General features: G+C 35.1%; 3 protein-coding genes across 3 annotated transcripts in view; all 3 read left to right on the forward strand.

The window, feature by feature from the left end:
• On the forward strand, window positions 1-1,871 carry LOC116010509 (molybdate transporter 2). Its single transcript, XM_031249944.1, has one exon. It carries the CDS (start codon window positions 85-87, stop codon window positions 1,495-1,497), a length of 1,413 nt encoding a protein of 470 aa, XP_031105804.1. The 5' UTR covers window positions 1-84; the 3' UTR covers window positions 1,498-1,871.
• A 5,722-nt stretch (window positions 1,872-7,593) lies between these two features.
• Window positions 7,594-10,103, forward strand: LOC116011259. Its single transcript, XM_031250809.1, has 2 exons — window positions 7,594-8,336; window positions 9,538-10,103. The coding sequence occupies exons 1-2, from the start codon at window positions 8,113-8,115 to the stop codon at window positions 9,827-9,829; spliced, it is 516 nt and encodes a 171-aa protein (XP_031106669.1). The 5' UTR covers window positions 7,594-8,112; the 3' UTR covers window positions 9,830-10,103.
• Window positions 10,104-15,260: 5,157 nt separating this feature from the next.
• Window positions 15,261-18,505, forward strand: part of LOC116010287 — a 3,893-nt gene continuing 648 nt past the window's right edge. The window contains exons 1-2 of the mRNA XM_031249624.1: window positions 15,261-15,548; window positions 15,652-18,505. The exon at window positions 15,652-18,505 is cut by the window's right edge and continues 648 nt beyond it. Coding sequence (XP_031105484.1) covers window positions 15,769-18,505 — 2,737 coding nt within the window. The 5' untranslated portion in view covers window positions 15,261-15,548; window positions 15,652-15,768. The remainder of the gene's footprint in view (window positions 15,549-15,651) is intronic.

An 18,505-nucleotide genomic window follows, 5' to 3' on the forward strand; every position in this document is an offset into this window, starting at 1 on the left:
AAAATCGAAATAAAAAGAATATAGTTTTTGAAACACGAAAAATTATCCGGAGATCGTCATACATCCAAACACTCTCTCTAGTCAATGGCGGATGAAGAGCCTAACCACACAACCCCGCTACTCCGGCGGGAGTGGTGGCGGAGCCGTCTCGCCGCTTTCTCGCCGGCGGATTCACTTCGCCTGAAAACCTCCATACTCGCCGAGCTCGGGGGATCCGTGGGGGACTTGGGCACCTACATCCCAATAGTATTGGCGCTCACTTTAGTCTGCAATCTTGATCTAAGCACCACTCTCATCTTCACCGCCATCTATAACATCGCCACCGGCCTAATCTTCGGCATCCCAATGCCCGTCCAGCCCATGAAGTCAATCGCCGCCGTCGCCGTCTCCGAATCGCCGCACCTCACTCTCGCTCAGATCGCCACCGCCGGCCTCTCCACCGCCGCCACACTCTTCATCCTCGGCGCCACCGGCCTCATGTCGTTCTTCTACCACTTCATCCCCCTCCCCGTCGTCCGCGGCGTCCAGCTTTCTCAAGGCCTCTCTTTCGCCTTCTCCGCCATCAAATACATTCGCTACAATCAAGACTTCACCACCACCAAGGCCGCCAGCAGCACCCCTCGATCCTGGCTCGGACTCGACGGCCTTATTCTCGCCCTAGTCTGCCTCTCTTTCATCGTACTCGTCACCGGCTCCGGCGAAGTCGCGGCGGAGGAGACTGGGATGTCAACTCACAGAACCACCGAAGAACGCAGAGTAAATCGACGTTTAAGAACGCTATCAAAAATTCCGTCTGCCCTAATAGTATTCTTACTCGGGTTAATTCTCTGTTTCATCCGCGACCCTTCAATCATACATGATATCAAGCTCGGCCCATCCAAATTTCAAATCTTGAAAATCACATGGGAAGATTGGAAAATTGGGTTTTTACGCGGCGCAATTCCGCAGATCCCGTTATCAGTACTGAACTCAGTGATTGCAGTTTGTAAGCTGTCGGCTGATTTGTTCCCAGAGAGGGAAGTGACGGCGGGATCGGCAGCCAAAGTGTCGGTGAGTGTTGGGTTGATGAATATGGTGGGGTGTTGGTTTGGGGCAATGCCGTGTTGCCACGGGGCGGGAGGGCTAGCCGGACAGTACAGATTCGGCGGCCGGAGTGGGCTGTCGGTGGTGTTTCTAGGGCTGGGGAAACTGTTTCTTGGATTGTTGCTTGGGAATTCTCTGGTGAGGATTTTGAATGAGTTCCCAATTGGGCTTCTTGGGGTGCTTTTGCTGTTTGCTGGGATAGAATTGGCTATGGCGTCAAGGGATATGAACTCAAAGGAAGAGTCTTTTGTGATGCTGGTGTGTGCTGCCATTTCACTCACGGGTTCAAGTGCTGCACTGGGATTTGTGTGTGGGGTGGTGCTGTTTCTGCTGCTGAAACTCAGGTACCTTGATTGCTCTCGTTTCAGATTCAGGAAATCTGCTGGTGCTGAGTCTGACATCCTCAATCCATAAGACATTCTTGCATTGGACACTATTAATGCTATTGTAGTGTTAGTTGTATAATTGAGGGACGAGTCTGTAGTTTTTACTTGAGGGTGTGTACTGAGTAAAACCGTCTTGTTACTTTAGTCTCAGCCCGTCGGCAAAGAATAGAGACCAGTTTAACTTACGTTATCCATAGCTGTGCAGCTCTAATGTTGTATAATTTATTAGCAGGAAGGGACATCAATGTTTAGCCATAGGTTGCTGCAAATGATGCTTTGCTTAGTACACCTCTCAAGTCATTATTGTGTGAGATCTTCTCCTATTATGTAATAGGAGTAGTTTATATAAGTTCATAGAAAAGTATTATATTTTAAATAAAACATATTATACATATCAGGTAACACACTTTTACACTAGTCGTTATATCGTGAACTATAATCTAAAAATGGCACCGTTTCGTAAATAAAACTACAATTTATCTTAAATAATATTGCCTCACATCGATTTTTATATTATCAAATAAACTGTAGTTATATCAAAATAAAACTGTAGTTGTATTAAAAAGACACTACAATATATATAACATGAAACTAAATAACAGTTTCACATAAAAAAGAATATCATATAGAAACCCTAATGCTGCCTCCTTTTTTCTCTCTAAAACCAAACGCCTTTCTCTGCTGCTCAACTCCGGCTTCCACCGCCGACCTCCGGCCGGAGCTCTAATGGAGCTTTGAGCCGGCGGTTTTGGTCATCTTCTATGTTTGCTCTCACTCTTCTTCCGCCCCGACCACCGTCGCAGCTCCGTCCACCTCCAACAACCGCCACAGATCTTCTTCTTCCGTTTTCTCTCCCTTTGAATAAAATAATAATAGGTAGGTATTGGGGTTTGTGTTGGTAGTCTTGAACTCCCAACCCTACTTTGACTTTACCTACTTTTTATTTTCTCTATTATTGTGTTTTCCTCTCGTTAGTTTCACGAGCATTTTTACTCTCGTTACTTTCACGAGCTTTTCATTTTCATTAGCATAAATCGTTTAGTTTGGTTTCGACAAGTGTTGATCTTATCCTGGGCGAGCAAAAAAGAATGATGACGAAGACCCAGATCTTTAATGAAGCTTTAAGCTCTCTGAAGGAACATAGCTTCATAGTTATGAAACAGTCTGCGATTCAAGTTTTCTATAGCATAGTTAGAAAAGTTGTTTCTATGCCTGACTGTAAGGAATGGTTTACCATTTCATTGATCATTGATGTAAACGTTTTATGTTATGAATTAATGGAATAGCTACGTTTACCTTAAAAAAAAAAACAGTTTCACATATTTGAATATATTGTCCAATGAAACTGTAGTTATATCGAAATGATACTATAGTTGTGTTAAAGCCAAATTGTAGTATATATAAAATTAAACTGAATAACAGTTTCACATATTTGAGTGTATAATATTGAATGAAACTGAAGTTATATCGAAATGAAATTGTAGTTGTGTTGAAATGAAACTGCAATGTATATAAAATGAAACTGAATAATAGTTTCACATATTTGACTGTATAATGTCCAATGAAAATGTAATTATATCGAAATGAAACTGTAGTTGTGTTGAAAGGAAACTGCAGTGGATATAAAATGAAACTGAATAACAGTTTCACATATTTGAGTGTATAATGTCAAATGAAACAGTAGTTATATCGAAAAGAAACTGTAGTTGTGTTGAAAGGAAACTGCAGTATATATAAAATGAAACTGAATATGTTATACACAGAGTTACTTTTTTTGCGGAACGGGTACCGTTTATTTTCATTAATCAAACACAACACCGCTTTGATGCCTGGACTACCATACATTGTGGACCGCGATCCACAGTTAAGTTTGCGCTTTCACACAAGAGTTACTCAATTCATTATCAATCATTATTGTGTGGACCATGGTGTGTGGACCATGTGGATCATACTATCAAATAATGCACATTCAATAAAAAAAAATGTACATTCAGTATAAAAATAATGTACATTGTATTCATGAGATGTACATTATTTGTGTACTGAATGTACATTATTTTGTATAATATACACTCAGTACAAAAATAATGTACATTTAATACATTAAAAATGTACACAGTGATGTGTGGACCATGATTTGCCATTCACTATTTAGTAGTTCAATATCTTGTGTGTATGTTGAGTTTTAGCCATATCTGTAAATCTAAATGCAAGTAAAAAGCAGTTTGGTACATACACCATTGGGGCATACCCCCGAGTACATACACGACCGTTGTTATGCCGGAGAGCCAAGTCCATGTTTATAATTTTAATACTCTATATTCACAATTTTAATATTTTATGTTCACAATTTTAATACTCTATGTTTACAGTTTTTGAACTCTATGTTCACAATTTTTTAACTCTATATTCATAATTTTTGAACTCTATTTTCACAATTACAGAACTCTATGTTCACAATTTTATAATTTTATGTTTACAATTAAAGAACTCTATATTCAATAGTATAACACAATTTTTGAATCTACAAAACAAAATTGTGGATATTGAGTAATGTAATTTTGTATATTAAAATTTAAAATTGTGAACATAACGTTTTTAAATTGTGAACATAGACCTGAATCCATAGCATAATAAATACCTCAAAAAGAGGTGATAACAAACGGAAGGGCCCAGAAATTAAAAACACTAGCAAGCCCAAGCATAAGGTAATTTAAACCCAAACTTGAACACCGCCCGTATCATCTGGCCCAGAAAAATCATGAAGTCAATTTGTCCATCAACCCTAAGCTCTTCAGAATACTCTACGCAAAAAAGCCCAAATCAAAATTCCCCAATTTTGCAATCGGAGGAAACGTGGCAAATTATTGTATGGACCATGGTCCACATAATGCTGTATAAATCATAACAAAAAGTAATTTTTAATGTACTAAATGTACATTATTTATATATTAAATATAAATTATATAATATAATATAAATTCAGTACACAAATAATGTACATCCTTTTAATACAATGTACATTTTTAATATATTAAAAGAAATTTGTTTTATATTGAATATATATTATTTGATAGTATGGTCCACGGAAACGTTGACTCATTAAATCAAAGTCCAAGCAAAAGCAAAGATCAAAATTTAGCCTTGAAGCGCATGAAATTTTCTCGTGCTTCACTGTCCAAGATCAGCCGAATTAAAAATTAATTTAATAAGAGTATCCAACTATCCATTATAGAAGTTATTTGGAGATTTATTCACGATTTTATAGAAATTGAGTGTCAACATGATGCAGAGAGAGGACAATTTTCACTCTTGTAAAACAAGGGTTATTTCAAAAGAAAGTTAGACCCACACAACAGTTACTTCAACCTCGCATGTCGCGCGTGGCTGTCAAACATGAGCCTGCTGGGTGCGCCTGAGAAAGCTTTATTTTTTTAATCAGATTTATTTTATTTTTTTCTTTTTATTAATCACACTTACAAAACCTTCTCAAAAATCACAAGAGAACTCCACTATTATGGATGCTCTAAGAGCCCAAACCATAGACAACCAATCATTTTTCGGCCAGCCCCAAGAACAAAGACATCAATTGAGCCAATTAAAAAGGCAATCATTATGGTCCACACAGTATAAAATAATGTACTTTTAATATATTAAAAATATACATTGTATTAAGGGGATGTACATTATTTGTATATTGAATATATATTATATTGTATAATGCATATTTAGTACATAAATAATGTACATTTAATATATTAAAAAAGTACTTTTTGTTATGGTCCACACAATACTATGTAGATCATGTTCCACACAATAATTTGCCTTAAGAGGGGCAATCATTATTGTGTGGAGATATGATCAAATAATACATTCAGTATAAAAATAATATATTTTTAGTATATTAAAAATGTACATTGTATTCAAGAGATGTACATCATTTGTGTACTGAATATACATTATATTGTATAATGTACATTCAGTACACAAATAATGTAAATTTAGTATATTAAAAATATACTTAAATCCATACAACATTATGTGACAATAGTTCATACAATAATTTGTCTAAGACAGGGCGGAGGGGGAGGGGCAATAATAAAATCATTCCAAAGTCCAAACATGTAATCTGAGGAATTCAAGCCCAAACCAGTCAACCCGATGTGTTGACCCAAATTCGCACAAACATCTCAAGTTTCAGCAGGAGGGAGATATTCAAAATTTGAATACCTTGTGCAATAAAAATTATGAGTTTCCAGTGTAATTAATGCACGGCCAATCCTTAGGCCTTCCCTAGTTGTGAATTTTTTAGAGTTATTTGGAATAGTAAAATTTAATGGATGAGTTTTTAGCAAATGTGAAAGGGAGTGTTTTTTAATTTTTTTTTATTGTAAATTTAAATTTGTAGCAAGTCTTGGGTGGATCCCACCGGGGAAAGATCACTGCGCCTCACGGGCAGATTTTGGTGGGCGCGCATTTATTTATTTTTCTATTTTGTTGTTTTGTTTTGTTTTTTCCTTTTATTTTTGTCTGCACCCCATGTTCTCTTTCCTAATTATATACTTACAAAAATTTCTCAAAAATCACACCAAAGTTTAACAATTGAGAAAGACTTTAAAACAAATGGTGGTTGTGCATTTTGGAGAAGTTTTTCTCCTGCAACAACCTCCCATATGTTAGGTTTATGTTTAAAAAAAAAAAAAAAAACAAAAGTGTCGCGTCTCACAGCCAAGGCATCCGAGAGTGGCCGCCATCACTCTCAATCCTTGTTATTATTATTATTTTTTTTTTGAAAAATCCTTGTTATTATTATTATTATTATTATTACTTTTTGTTTTATATTTTCTTTTCTTTTCGTTTAGTAACGCTGCGTTAGTTCTCCACTTCTCCTTATTTTTTTTATTTGTTTTTTTTATTGTTTTATTATTTTTGTTTTAAATTTTTAACAAAATTTAAATATGTAATATATATTTTAGAATTAACTATTGAATGATTTAATTATAATTAAAATAAATATAGAAAAAACAAAAATGAATTTAAATATTTATAGTTATCACTTTAATTAAATGTAATTATGTTTATTTAAATTAATTTTCATTACACTTAAAATTTATAATTCATGTGCTACTAGGCATCTATGTTGCAACCGGAGACGTTCAGTACCTTTGAGGCCGTTGAGGGCAAGAAGGTCTAGATGGGAAACTCTGCTCAGTCCGCTGTGGAGGACATAGGCAAAGTGATTCTGAAGATGACTTCTGGGAAGGAACTAACGTTGAACAACGTGCTGTATGTTCCGGACCTAAGGAAGAATCTGGTGTCTAGCTCGTTGTTGATCAAGCATGACTTCAAGATGGACTTCAAGTCAAACAAGGTAGTTTTGTCAAAACTAGGGATGTTTGTTGGTAAATGTTATGTACTTGACAGGCTTTTTAAGTTCAATGTAATGCCTGTTATCAATAAAAGCAATGTTTCCTTTTACTTGCTTGAGTCTTCCAATTTGTGGCATGGTAGACTAGGTCATGTTAATTTTAACTCTATGTGTAGATTAATTAGAATTATATGGGTAGTGTCAAACGGGTTTAGAATATATGTATGGGTTGTAACATTTTCTATTAAGTGTCACTATTAAGTGGTGCGAATTAATAGGCCATTTATGACCACTATGTCGTAGTTTAAAGAACAGAAAGTAACACTTTCCGTTACTTAGCCTATAATGATTGCACATAGGCTATATATATTAGTATGGTCCTCCCACTGCTCCGGAGAACAAAAACTACACCATCTAGTTGCCTAGGAGATCAAGTGGTAGACAAAACACTCTAAACTTAAGTTTCAAGCAATGCAACAACTATGGCTGGAGGTAAACGATCCTATTAGCTTCCGCAATGAGGTTAGATTATTACAATTATTAATATTTGTATATTTTTTTCTAACATTTGATATCAAGATCTGCCTAGTTGTTTGATATATTATGCAATTTATATATCTATCAGGATTCTATATGTATATAGAAATTTACAGGCATATATATTTATATATACATATGGATTTGACTATATATGCATCTAACATATATAAAAGTTAAAGTCTGTGATTCAGTATATGCAATATATGTTTACTATTTTTTCTTCCGCTATCAGTACGTATGTAGTATCCAAATTTCATATATGTTTCTATGCCTTGCTTTACAATATGTATCTACATATGTATTCGGATTTCATATATGTATATATATACATATTAATTTATTTTCAAAAAACAATTTAATTGCTTTTTCGAATTATAAAGAAGTTATAAAATAAATCTTACTGTCTTCGCGGTTGTCGAAGAATCGCTGGTGACGGTCTCCTCTCGGTGGTGGTGTTGGCAGTCTCATCGCCGCTCCAAGATGACGATCCGGCAAAGGAATACGGCCACAGGTGCGGCGGTGAAGCTGGTTTTCCGACGGCGTCGCTGCTTCCCTTCTCCTTCAGGCAGCACTGGCGACGGACGATGGAGGCGAGAAGGCAGTGGCGAGGCTGGGCTTCCATGCTGCGATCTGTTGGTGAGGACAACGGCGAACGTCGCTTCGATCGCCGGCGATGGCGGCTGCAACGGCGGACACCGGCGATGGCGACTGCGATGACGGGTTCTTTGACCGGTGATGATGGATCTTTCGATTGGCAACGGCGGCTGGCTTGGCGGCGGTGGGGCTGGCGTTGTGACCAGAAGGAACATCGGGCGGCGACGGCGTTGGCGTTGCGACGGAGCCGCTTGTGGTAAACGGTGGCGCCGACGGCTAAGGGACGCTGGTCCGTTAGCATTGGTGGTGGCGCAAACGGCGGACTCTGGCCGGCGACCTCTCTCCGCGTCTCTCTCTGTTTTACGGTAATTCTCTCTCTCACTGGCTGCGGATGATTAAGGATGAGAAGCTAGGATTCAGATTCTCAATGTTAAAGTTTTGGGCTGACTTTTTGATGGATTAAAGAAAGTGATAATGATGATGGTTTTGGTTTGGGCCAGGTCTGGCCCAATTCGGCCAGACCTGGCCCAATTCGGCCAGACCTGGACCATTACTTAAAAAATTGTTATTATAATTGGGCCTATTTGGTTATTTAAGGCATATGGATTTGCTTTAAATAGTGAGCTCACTTATAATAATAAATGGGCCTTCTCTGGTTCTTAGGCTTGCTTAAGTAATTTTCCATCATCATATTTGGGTTTGTTCTAGCTTAATTGTTCAATTTATTTTTTTCGTTATTATTCATCTTTAGGCAAATGATAATTTGTTCTTTGAATTTTAATTTAATATTGCAGTATTGCGGTGTATAATAAATTGCTTGAAGTATTGCATTTTATTATATAGGTTAATAATATATTAATATGCATAATCCTATCATGCTTTGTATATTTATAATTATTTTATAGTTATAATTATGCATTTAGAAAAGCATGTTTTAAAGATGTATTTAGCATATTATTAACTTAAAAATTCTTTTTGAAATGTCATTCATTTTTTAATTCATTATGACCCACTAAGATAGCTAGTTTGGTTTCCCCTTTAATTTTAGACATACTTTAGTCTTATGTCTATCTCTTTGGGGCTTCAAAACCTATTTGAACAAGCTATTTGGGACTTATCTGGGTTATTAAAGTATGATTCCCACCATTGAATGATAACATTAGTGGTAATTGAACAAGCTTTTTAGGACCAATTGTTATCATATTGGTATATTGTTACGATAAAGATAAAATTGCTATTTTTTGACTAATTGTTGTGTTTTTTGTTAATAACATCAATAAAAGTTTTAGTCAAGAACCGCTTTTAATTATGCCTTTATATAAGTTATTTAAAGTTGAAAATATTACTTCTAATGTTTTTTAACATTAAAGTTTTTCGGATTTTAATTTTATTGAGTCTTAAAATTTTCCCGAAAAATGTTTTAAAGGCTTGCGGTTTTAGCAATTTGCTTATCCAAAACATTTATGGTTATAATGATGATATTATAATAATAATAATTATTATTAAATGTTGTTCAGTTACGATTAAGATAATTGATTATTTTGTTTTTTTTTTTTTGGTGCGTAGGAGGGGTCCAGACGACCCCGGGAGATTAGACGATTCTTCTAGTGGCAACGTTCCGAACATCGCGCTCCAGGAGGGTGTTGACATCATCCGGCGGCATGCTCACAATAGTAGTACCCCATTGACTAGTTTGTCCCAAGTTAGCGAGCATGTCCGTGCATTGATTAGCTTCTCGAAACACATGGGTGATTTCACAAGCTTGGAATTGCCCCATGATGTTCTTACAATCCTCAATGAGAGTCTCCATTTTAGGCCTGGAGTTAGAGGCTTTGTGCAAGGCCTGAACCATCGATAAGGAGTCTGTTTCTGCGATAAGGAGTCTGTTTCGCAATGAGGAGGCCTTCGCGAAGACCCCACAATTCTGCGACAAAGCTGTTCGTGAGCCCAATTTCGGACTTGTAACCCACAATCCAATTCCCCTCGTGATCACGCAGCACCCCACCTGCACTAGCCATGCCCGAGTTTGCCTTATTCGCGTCATCAGAATAATTATTATTTCATTATTACTACTATGTAATAATTATTAGAATTATTATAGTAATAACGATTATCGGTTTTTGAACCGATGAATCAATGATTTGTGCCGTTACTATCATCATGAGTTTTGGATCTTGATAGTATGATTTGAAATCATTAGTTTGAAATGATTTGGTTTGATCCAATACATATTTGTTAATAATGATAATATTTTGTAACGTCTTATAGTTATTGCTATTAAAAATCAGGGATTACGATTGAGGAAATTGATTGTTCAGTTATTATTTCAGTAATAACGGTTATCGGTTTTTGAACTGAAAATCAATATGTAGTAACATTGTTATTATTATTGTTTCTGGATTGTGATGCCCACTTTGATTGAGTATGAATACTTGGTTTTGTATTCATATTTTAATGAGTTTGTTTTATGCATATAATTAAAGTAAATGCTAAAATGCATAATATTATGATTTAAATTATGCAATTTAATTTGTAAGAATTTAATTTGTAAATGTCAACATATCATATGGTTTTGATATTGTTAGAATTTACAATTTGTAAGCTAGTTCTCGTAAAGTTTGCTATATGCATTGAATTATTTTTGTATTTGGCATATAAGTTAAAACTTTTCAATTATTGAAAAGTATATAGTTATTATTATTTTTCAAATTTTATAATCCTTCAAGTTTTGGATTTATGTCATTATTTGAATAATAATATTAATAAATTTATAGCTCATTTTAAATTGCTATTATGGTGTACAATTTATTTAGATATGAGCTTATTGAATTTCATGCATAATTGTTCACTAGCATAACATTATATTTTCTAGTTATGTGAATTTATATATGCCTTTAGAATGGCATATGTTAGAAATTAAAAATTCCTTGTTAAGTTGAACTTTATGTGTGAACTTATATACGGTAGTGCATTATGTTTAAGCATCCTAAGACAGTCTAAGGTGTTCACTTGAGATTAAAAGTCTTTCCATAAGGTGAACTATTAAGATTTGAAAGATTATCCGTCAATTATGCCTTTTGTGTGAGAAAACATGACCAGGGAGTATACTTGGAATTGTTTATCACATTGTTGCATAATTGTTTTTAGGCTTTAAAATTGATGCCTAAAATATCAAGATAATCATCTAGTGATCATATAATTTTGATTAATTAAAGAGTAGCTACAGTATTTAATTGAAATTTTGTGAGATCACATACAGTCATAGACGTATTGGTTGTGATTAATTATATGATATAATGAAATTTAGCCCACATGTAATTTTATTATGTTCATATGATTAATTAAGGTAAAAACACCAAACTATATATGATCGTAATTTAGCCCACAGGCAATTATGTATCAGAATATAGTTTTGGTGAGTTTTATCATTACAGATAGGAAAGTCAATTTATTTATCATATGGTTATGATATAAATAAATTGAGAATTGTCATCTTCTATCATAAAGTTTTGATATATGCACATATTCAAAGAATATTATTTTGAGGTTTATCCACATGAAGATATTAGTTTAGTTTCTTTTGTGTGTATTTTTTATGCATTAAAAGGAAATTAGATTAATATCTTGATACATTAATATTCTTTAGTGTACATATATCAAGTGATCAATACAATTTCATAACTGAAATTATTAACATTTTTTGATCACTTTGTGACTGGTTACATAAATTATAATAAAATTTCTATCGGTAGATTTTATCATAGCTTATGTAAATAGTCAGGATAAAAGATCAAATCATATTTCTTAATTTACCCACAGTGATTGAGAAAAGGAACTTGGTTTGATAGATTTATCATAAGTTTGTAGATGGATCTAATTGAATAAAACTTTAGCCCACATGCAAGTTTTATGTCACTAGATTCTTCTATCACTTTGATAATAATTTTATCATAAAATTTTCAGTTGAGTCTAATTGAATAAAACTTTAGCCCACAGACAAGTTTTATGTCACTAGAATCTTCTATTTGATTGTCATAAAACCTCAGTTGAGTCTTATTGAATAAATCTTTAGCCTACAGGCAAGTTTTATGTCACTAGATTCTTCTGGTTAAATTGATGATCAAGATAAAATTTTATCATAACATTCTTTCTAGAATTTATAACTTTAAGGTCGGTTATAATTCTGTGAGGCATGGGTTGCATTGGCAACACATGTATTTTGTTAATCTCCAAAAACTTAGTAACTTGAAATTGTTACTGTATGTGGCTTACTTGGTTTTTCAGCCCAACCACAATAGATCATTTTTTGAATTTTAGATATGATATACTTTTGGATCCTTATATTGGAAGTGTACATATCTAGCCAAATGTCAACTAGAGCAATTTAATTTGTTCAAGTAGTTGAAAATTGTGTCTGTTACATGTACATATTTGGCATGTCCAACTATGGTGGAGAATTCTGTTCCTTGTAAAATTAGTTGGACTTGAGGATCATTGGTGTGTATGTATCAACTATAATGCTTAAGAATGATTTGATCAGTGGGAGTAATAGCTTGACTAGTGGGAGTGGTCATTTGATCATTAAGATATCCCACTTCAAGATTGTTCCACTTCAAGGATAAGACACCTTGCCTTGTTAATTATAAAATCAATAGTTCAAATTGTTTGAACTACAAGTTGTGCAACATATTTATGAAAATGTTGTAACAACATTAATAGTTTTTATTTTAACAATGGCATGAAGTTTGTGGTGAACTATCATGAGTTGAATTCTTTTACGTTTATTGGAGTTTTTCGTCTCATCAAATTGATCCTGGGTCATTAAGACTTGAAAAGGCTCATATATTCAATGTTGAGAGACATAAAGCAAACAAAGACTTATGAGATTGATTTATCTTGAGGATTTTTTATTATATTGATACAACATTTGTGTTATTTCATAAAGTTACATAAATAAATCATCGTTATTGCTCTATGGCATAAAAGTTGGGCTTTCTTTTTTATTTTGGAGATTATTTATAAGATGTATGTTTAAAGTTCCATTGTGGGCTTAGACTTGTTGTTTTGTCATTTAAAGCCATTAGAATATGGACTACTCAATTACTGTCTTTGGCTAAGATTAATGAAAATGGAATGGCAGATGTGTCAACTCCGAAAACTTAGTCATCATAGATAGTATTAAAGATAAGGAGTTGACCATGTAAAATATTAGCATTTTGCTAATAGTTTCGAATCCTTACTTAAGGCATGCTTATAAGAATTTTAAGGATCATACAGGATACATGGAACTAATTATGTGACCATATTGTACGTACATACATTTTGTCACTTCTATGTAATATGGATGGTTCCTCATATGGTTATGCGGATATTTATTTGAGAAACATCCTCAAGATTGGACCAAGAATAAACGTAGGGTTTATTTATAAAGAACCTGAGTTTGAAATCAAATGCATGTGATGCATCGTTGGTATTACTCACACTTTAATTTAGAGGACATACTATGATTCATGTTTTTTGATTTTTAAATGAATGTTGTGCCAATGCTTGCACCAAATGAAAAATTATAACATTTTCATTAATATTGTACAAATCAAGTGGTGTGAGTTTATAAGGCCAAATTTAGCCATTGTGGCAATAATTAGTTTTTGATAACTAATTACAAATCAAGAATGAACATAAGGTTTATTCATTAAGTTTTATACCACGTAAGGTACTTAGAGAACAAGTTACATTGCAATCATAAGTAGATACTACTCACATTAAGAGGAACTATCTCTATGGTTCATGTTTCTTTTGTTTCTTTGAATTTGCACCAAGTGGGAGAATGTAACATTTTCTATTAAGTGTCACTATTAAGTGGTGCGAATTAATAGGCCATTTATGGCCACTATGTTGTGGTTTAAAGAACAGAAGTAACGGTTTCCGTTACTTAGCCTATAATGATGGCACATAGGCTATATATATATTAGTATGGTCCTCCCATTGCTCCGAAGAACAAAAACTATACCATCTAGTTGCTTAGGAGATCAAGTGGTAGACAAAACACTCTAAACCTAAGTTTCAAGCAATGCAACAACTATGGCTATAGGTAAACGACCCTATTAGCTTCCGAGGTTAGATTATTACAATTATTAATATTTGTATATTTTATTCTAACATGGGTAATATTCATTTATGTTTGAGTAGTTCTAAATGTATTTTGATTCAAATTTGAAAATGTCCAAACAGAAAATTAAAGTACCTACCTATTATCATTTCAATTCTAATAACATGGGTTGAGTAAAAATATAAAATATTATATGTAGACATAGTGGTGAATATGTAGATCATATGAATAATGTGGTGATGCTAATTTGTAGATATAGGTGGTGATAGGGTATCTATGTGATGGTGGATGTATATTGGTAGGTTGGATAAATGATATGAGTAAATAGACGAGTGAAGTTTGTATGTAATAATAATAGTGAGTATAAATGAAGTTTATTTGCTACATATTTTATAGTTCATGCATACAACTACAAATCTTCATATGTTTTGTATAATTGCACTCGACATTGTAAAATATTAGTTCTATTTTACTGATAATAGAAATATACAATTAGTGACTTTATTAACAAGAAAAAATGTGTGATTTGGATGGGCATTTGCTAGATTGGATCAAGATTTAATTTGGTTAATTAGATCATTGACAATTAATCTAACTAATTGTGTTGGATAAAGCCTAATTTTGAACAAGTTAATTAAAAATACGAAATAGATTAGAGTTATACGTTAATTAGTTAAATGAAACACAAGTTATAATCTTATAAAGGTAGATACTAAAATTTGAGCATGCTAGTTAGACTAGTGAATGAACAAACATTTAGATGAAACAACACACATATTTTCATGTAAGTGAAAATCTTGAATAAAAAAAGTATAAAATAGACAAAAAATTAGTGTTTGATCATGATGTAATTCTTTTTCGACAATTCAAAAATTTAAAAGAAAAAAATTTCATATAAAAATTTACAAAAGAGTCAAACTTTAAATTGGTCCTTCCACTATTAAAATAATTCCTCAATTATTAAAATTCTAATTTTACCTTTAAATTTAATTGTCATTTAACAATTTTCCTAACAAAAGACCAAACTAGATACACAGTGAATAGTTAAAAGACTAAAATAAGTAACTTTTGAAGAATAACAAAATTAAATAAATGAACATAGTTGAGGGACCAAATTATGGTGAAATATATGCAACTTCTGGACGAAGACAAAGAGATGAAGTAAAGTAAAAGAAGATAACACGGATTTCTTGCATTAAAAAACTCGCTGTTGACTGCATCCATGATTTTAGTTCTAGTGTCGCCATCTTCATCTCCCATAGGCATTTGACTTCCAATTCACACACCCCTTTCTACTCAGTCCTCACCACTCCACCAGCTTCATCTCCAGTCTTCCCATTTCCTTTCTGTAATTCTGTCCAAACGTTTTGAAAGCCCCACTCTCTGCTTCAATTCTAAGATCTTAACGGGTTGCTGGTCTTACCTTGCTGAAAAAAACAACGATCCAATTCTAGTTTCCAGTTTCCAGGTAAAGTGTTCCTCACGCCAGCTATGCGAAGCTTTTGGCTTTGAAATTTGCAGAAATTGTGTTGTTTTTTTTTGCTGATATTTTGTGTGTATTGTGGAGTTAGTTTATATGAAGTTCAACATTTTCTGGGATGGGTATGTTCGGGAATTGCAGTGGTATCTGAAAGTCTGAGTCTTGGAAACTGGGTTGATGAGAAATACTGAATTGATTTTGTTTGAAGATGATGGGTTCGTATGCTAATTTTTGGAGTGTTTTAGGAATTGGGTTATTATTTCTGCTGTTAGTTGATTTCTCTCACTCGGAACTTATTGATTATGGAGGGCTTGACTTTGAACCTAGGGCTAGAAATTCCATCACCTATAGCTATGAAAGAATTGAGGAGGTGAAGAAGCAATGTGCCTTTGTTTTATCATCTGCTTCTGAATTGAAGCCTGATGATAATAGAATGCTTAGCATAAAGCAAGACCTGACCTTCCTGAATGGGGATTGGTGGCAAGAGTCGAATGGGGCCCCACTAATGCCATTTGATGATAGGGATTCAAAGAGTTCACCCGAACCTCGATATCCGATGAACTTAGTTTCCTTCTGGATTACTGATGTTGATCGTGTTCGTCGGTCTAAGAAATTTGTCAGTGTGAGTGGATTCCTACAAATGGGTATCACTGTGGAGGCATTGTTTCTGGAAAAACCATATGAGAGAAACCCTCATTTTGACATATGGCCTGATCATTCTCAGCTTTCTGTCTCCTTTGAAGGAATATACACCGAGTCTAAGGAGAACAATGGGGAAAGGGTGTTGTGTTTGTTGGGGAATACAATGCTGCCTTCTCATCAGCAGGAATCTAGTGATCCGTGGGAGTGGGTAAAGGAATCTGGTTATACTAATCAACCGCCTCTTGTGCAAGATGATCAAATTCTGCTTGTGCTTCATTATCCTATCACAAGTACAGTGACAAGCAGAGCCATACGAGGCAGCATGAAAAGCTTAAATGCGAGGTCAAACCTCAAGTACTTTGATGAAGTTCGTCTCTCTTCTTGGCTTGGAACTTCTTCAAACTACAACTTTGGCTCTGAAAAGGTTGTGTCCCAAGCTTGTGATCCATACCCATATGAAGATAGCTTCCTGAGCAGTGACATTGATATCTATAAAGGCCTTGATTTTTGTGTTATTCTTCAAAGATTCACTCACCAAGAACCCTTAACCGTTGTGCCTAACTGGAAATGCAATGGCACTGACGATTATTGCAGTAAGCTGGGCCCATTCATGTCCAGTGGAGAGATAAAGGCTACAAATGGGAGCTTTAAGGATGTCAAGATTGTTCTTCAGGATGTCCGGTGTGAGAAAATGCCTACCAAAGGAAATGAAGGTTCTATTAGGGTCTCTTCGGTAGTTAGAGCAGTGCCTCCATATGAAAAGCAATTCACTGCTGCACACAGAACTGGCCTTAATAACATGACTCTTTTTGCTGAGGGTATCTGGAAATCCTCCAGTGGGCAGCTTTGTATGGTTGGTTGTCGTGGCAATGCTCATACAGAAGGCAATGGCTGTGATTCTCGTATCTGCTTGTACGTCCCGCTCTCATTTTCCATCAAGCAACGGAGCATAATTGTTGGCACAATTTCAAGCATTGATGCAAGCAGTAAGTCTTACTTCCCTTTATCATTTGAGAAACTGGTCCGGCCTTCAGAGTTGTGGGATCAGTATACTGATTCTCACACATACTACAAGTACTCGAAGTCTAAGGCAGCTGTTGCAGTTCTCGAGAAAAATGAGCCAACATCCCTCGGGTCTATGTTTAAGAAAGCACTATTAACATTCCCAAAATTGGAAGATGCGGATTCTTTTCTTGTTAGTCTTTCTCTTCTTTCTGAAGATCTCACTATTCAATTACCAGCAGTTTCAGATCTAATTTCTGATCCTGTTTCTCAAAGAACTGAAATTGCAATGGAAATTGTCTCTCTTGGTCCTCTGTTTGGTCACTATGGGTCTGCCAAAAATGGTTCAGCTACTGAAAAGGACAGTTCTTACCATTCCCGGGCTGAATTTTCACAAAAGCAGCTTCTCTTAAATGTTTCTGCTCAACTCAGTTTTACTGGAAGACTATACAGTAACTTTTCTGCACTTTTCCTAGAGGGCCTTTATGATGAACTTGTCGGAAAGATGTATCTAATTGGTTGCAGGGATGCTCGAGCATCATGGCAAATCCTACATGAAAGCATGGACCTTGAAGCTGGATTGGATTGCTTGATTGAAGTTGTTGTTTCATATCCCCCTACAACATCTCGTTGGTTAGTTAATCCTAGTGCTAAGATCTCCATTTCTAGCCAAAGAAATGAGGATGATCCACTCTATTTTAGTTCTGTTTCCTTCCAAACATTCCCCGTTATGTACAGAAAGCAACGTGAAGATATTCTTTCACGCAGAAGCATGGAAGGGATCCTTCGCATCGTAACACTTTCACTGGCAATTGTTTTCATTTTAAGCCAGTTGTTTTACATAAGAGACAATCTGGAGCTGGTTCCATACATATCCCTCGTCATGCTAGGCTTCCAAGCTCTTGGATACAGCCTACCGCTAATCACAGGTGCTGAGGCTCTCTTCAAGAAGATGGGTACTGGAGCCAATGAAAGCCCATCTTATGATCTTGTTAACAGTCAGTGGATTCGCGTGATTGATTATACCGTGAAGATTCTTGTACTGGCTGCATTTCTGATAACTTTGAGGCTCTGCCAGAAAGTATGGAAATCACGGGTCAGGTTGCTGACAAGGGAACCACACCATGTTCCTAGTGATAAGCTGGTCTTCATCATGACTTTGATCATACATGCTGTTGGATACATAATTGTCCTTATTACCCATGCCTCGTCTGATGTGACCCAGAAACCACTTCGAGCTGAACGTTATGTGGATTCAACCGGACATCTACAGACATTGCGAGGATGGGAAACTGAGCTGG

The sequence above is a fragment of the Ipomoea triloba genome, chromosome 2 (genome assembly GCF_003576645.1).
Source record: "Ipomoea triloba cultivar NCNSP0323 chromosome 2, ASM357664v1".
Classification (NCBI taxonomy): domain Eukaryota; kingdom Viridiplantae; phylum Streptophyta; class Magnoliopsida; order Solanales; family Convolvulaceae; genus Ipomoea; species Ipomoea triloba.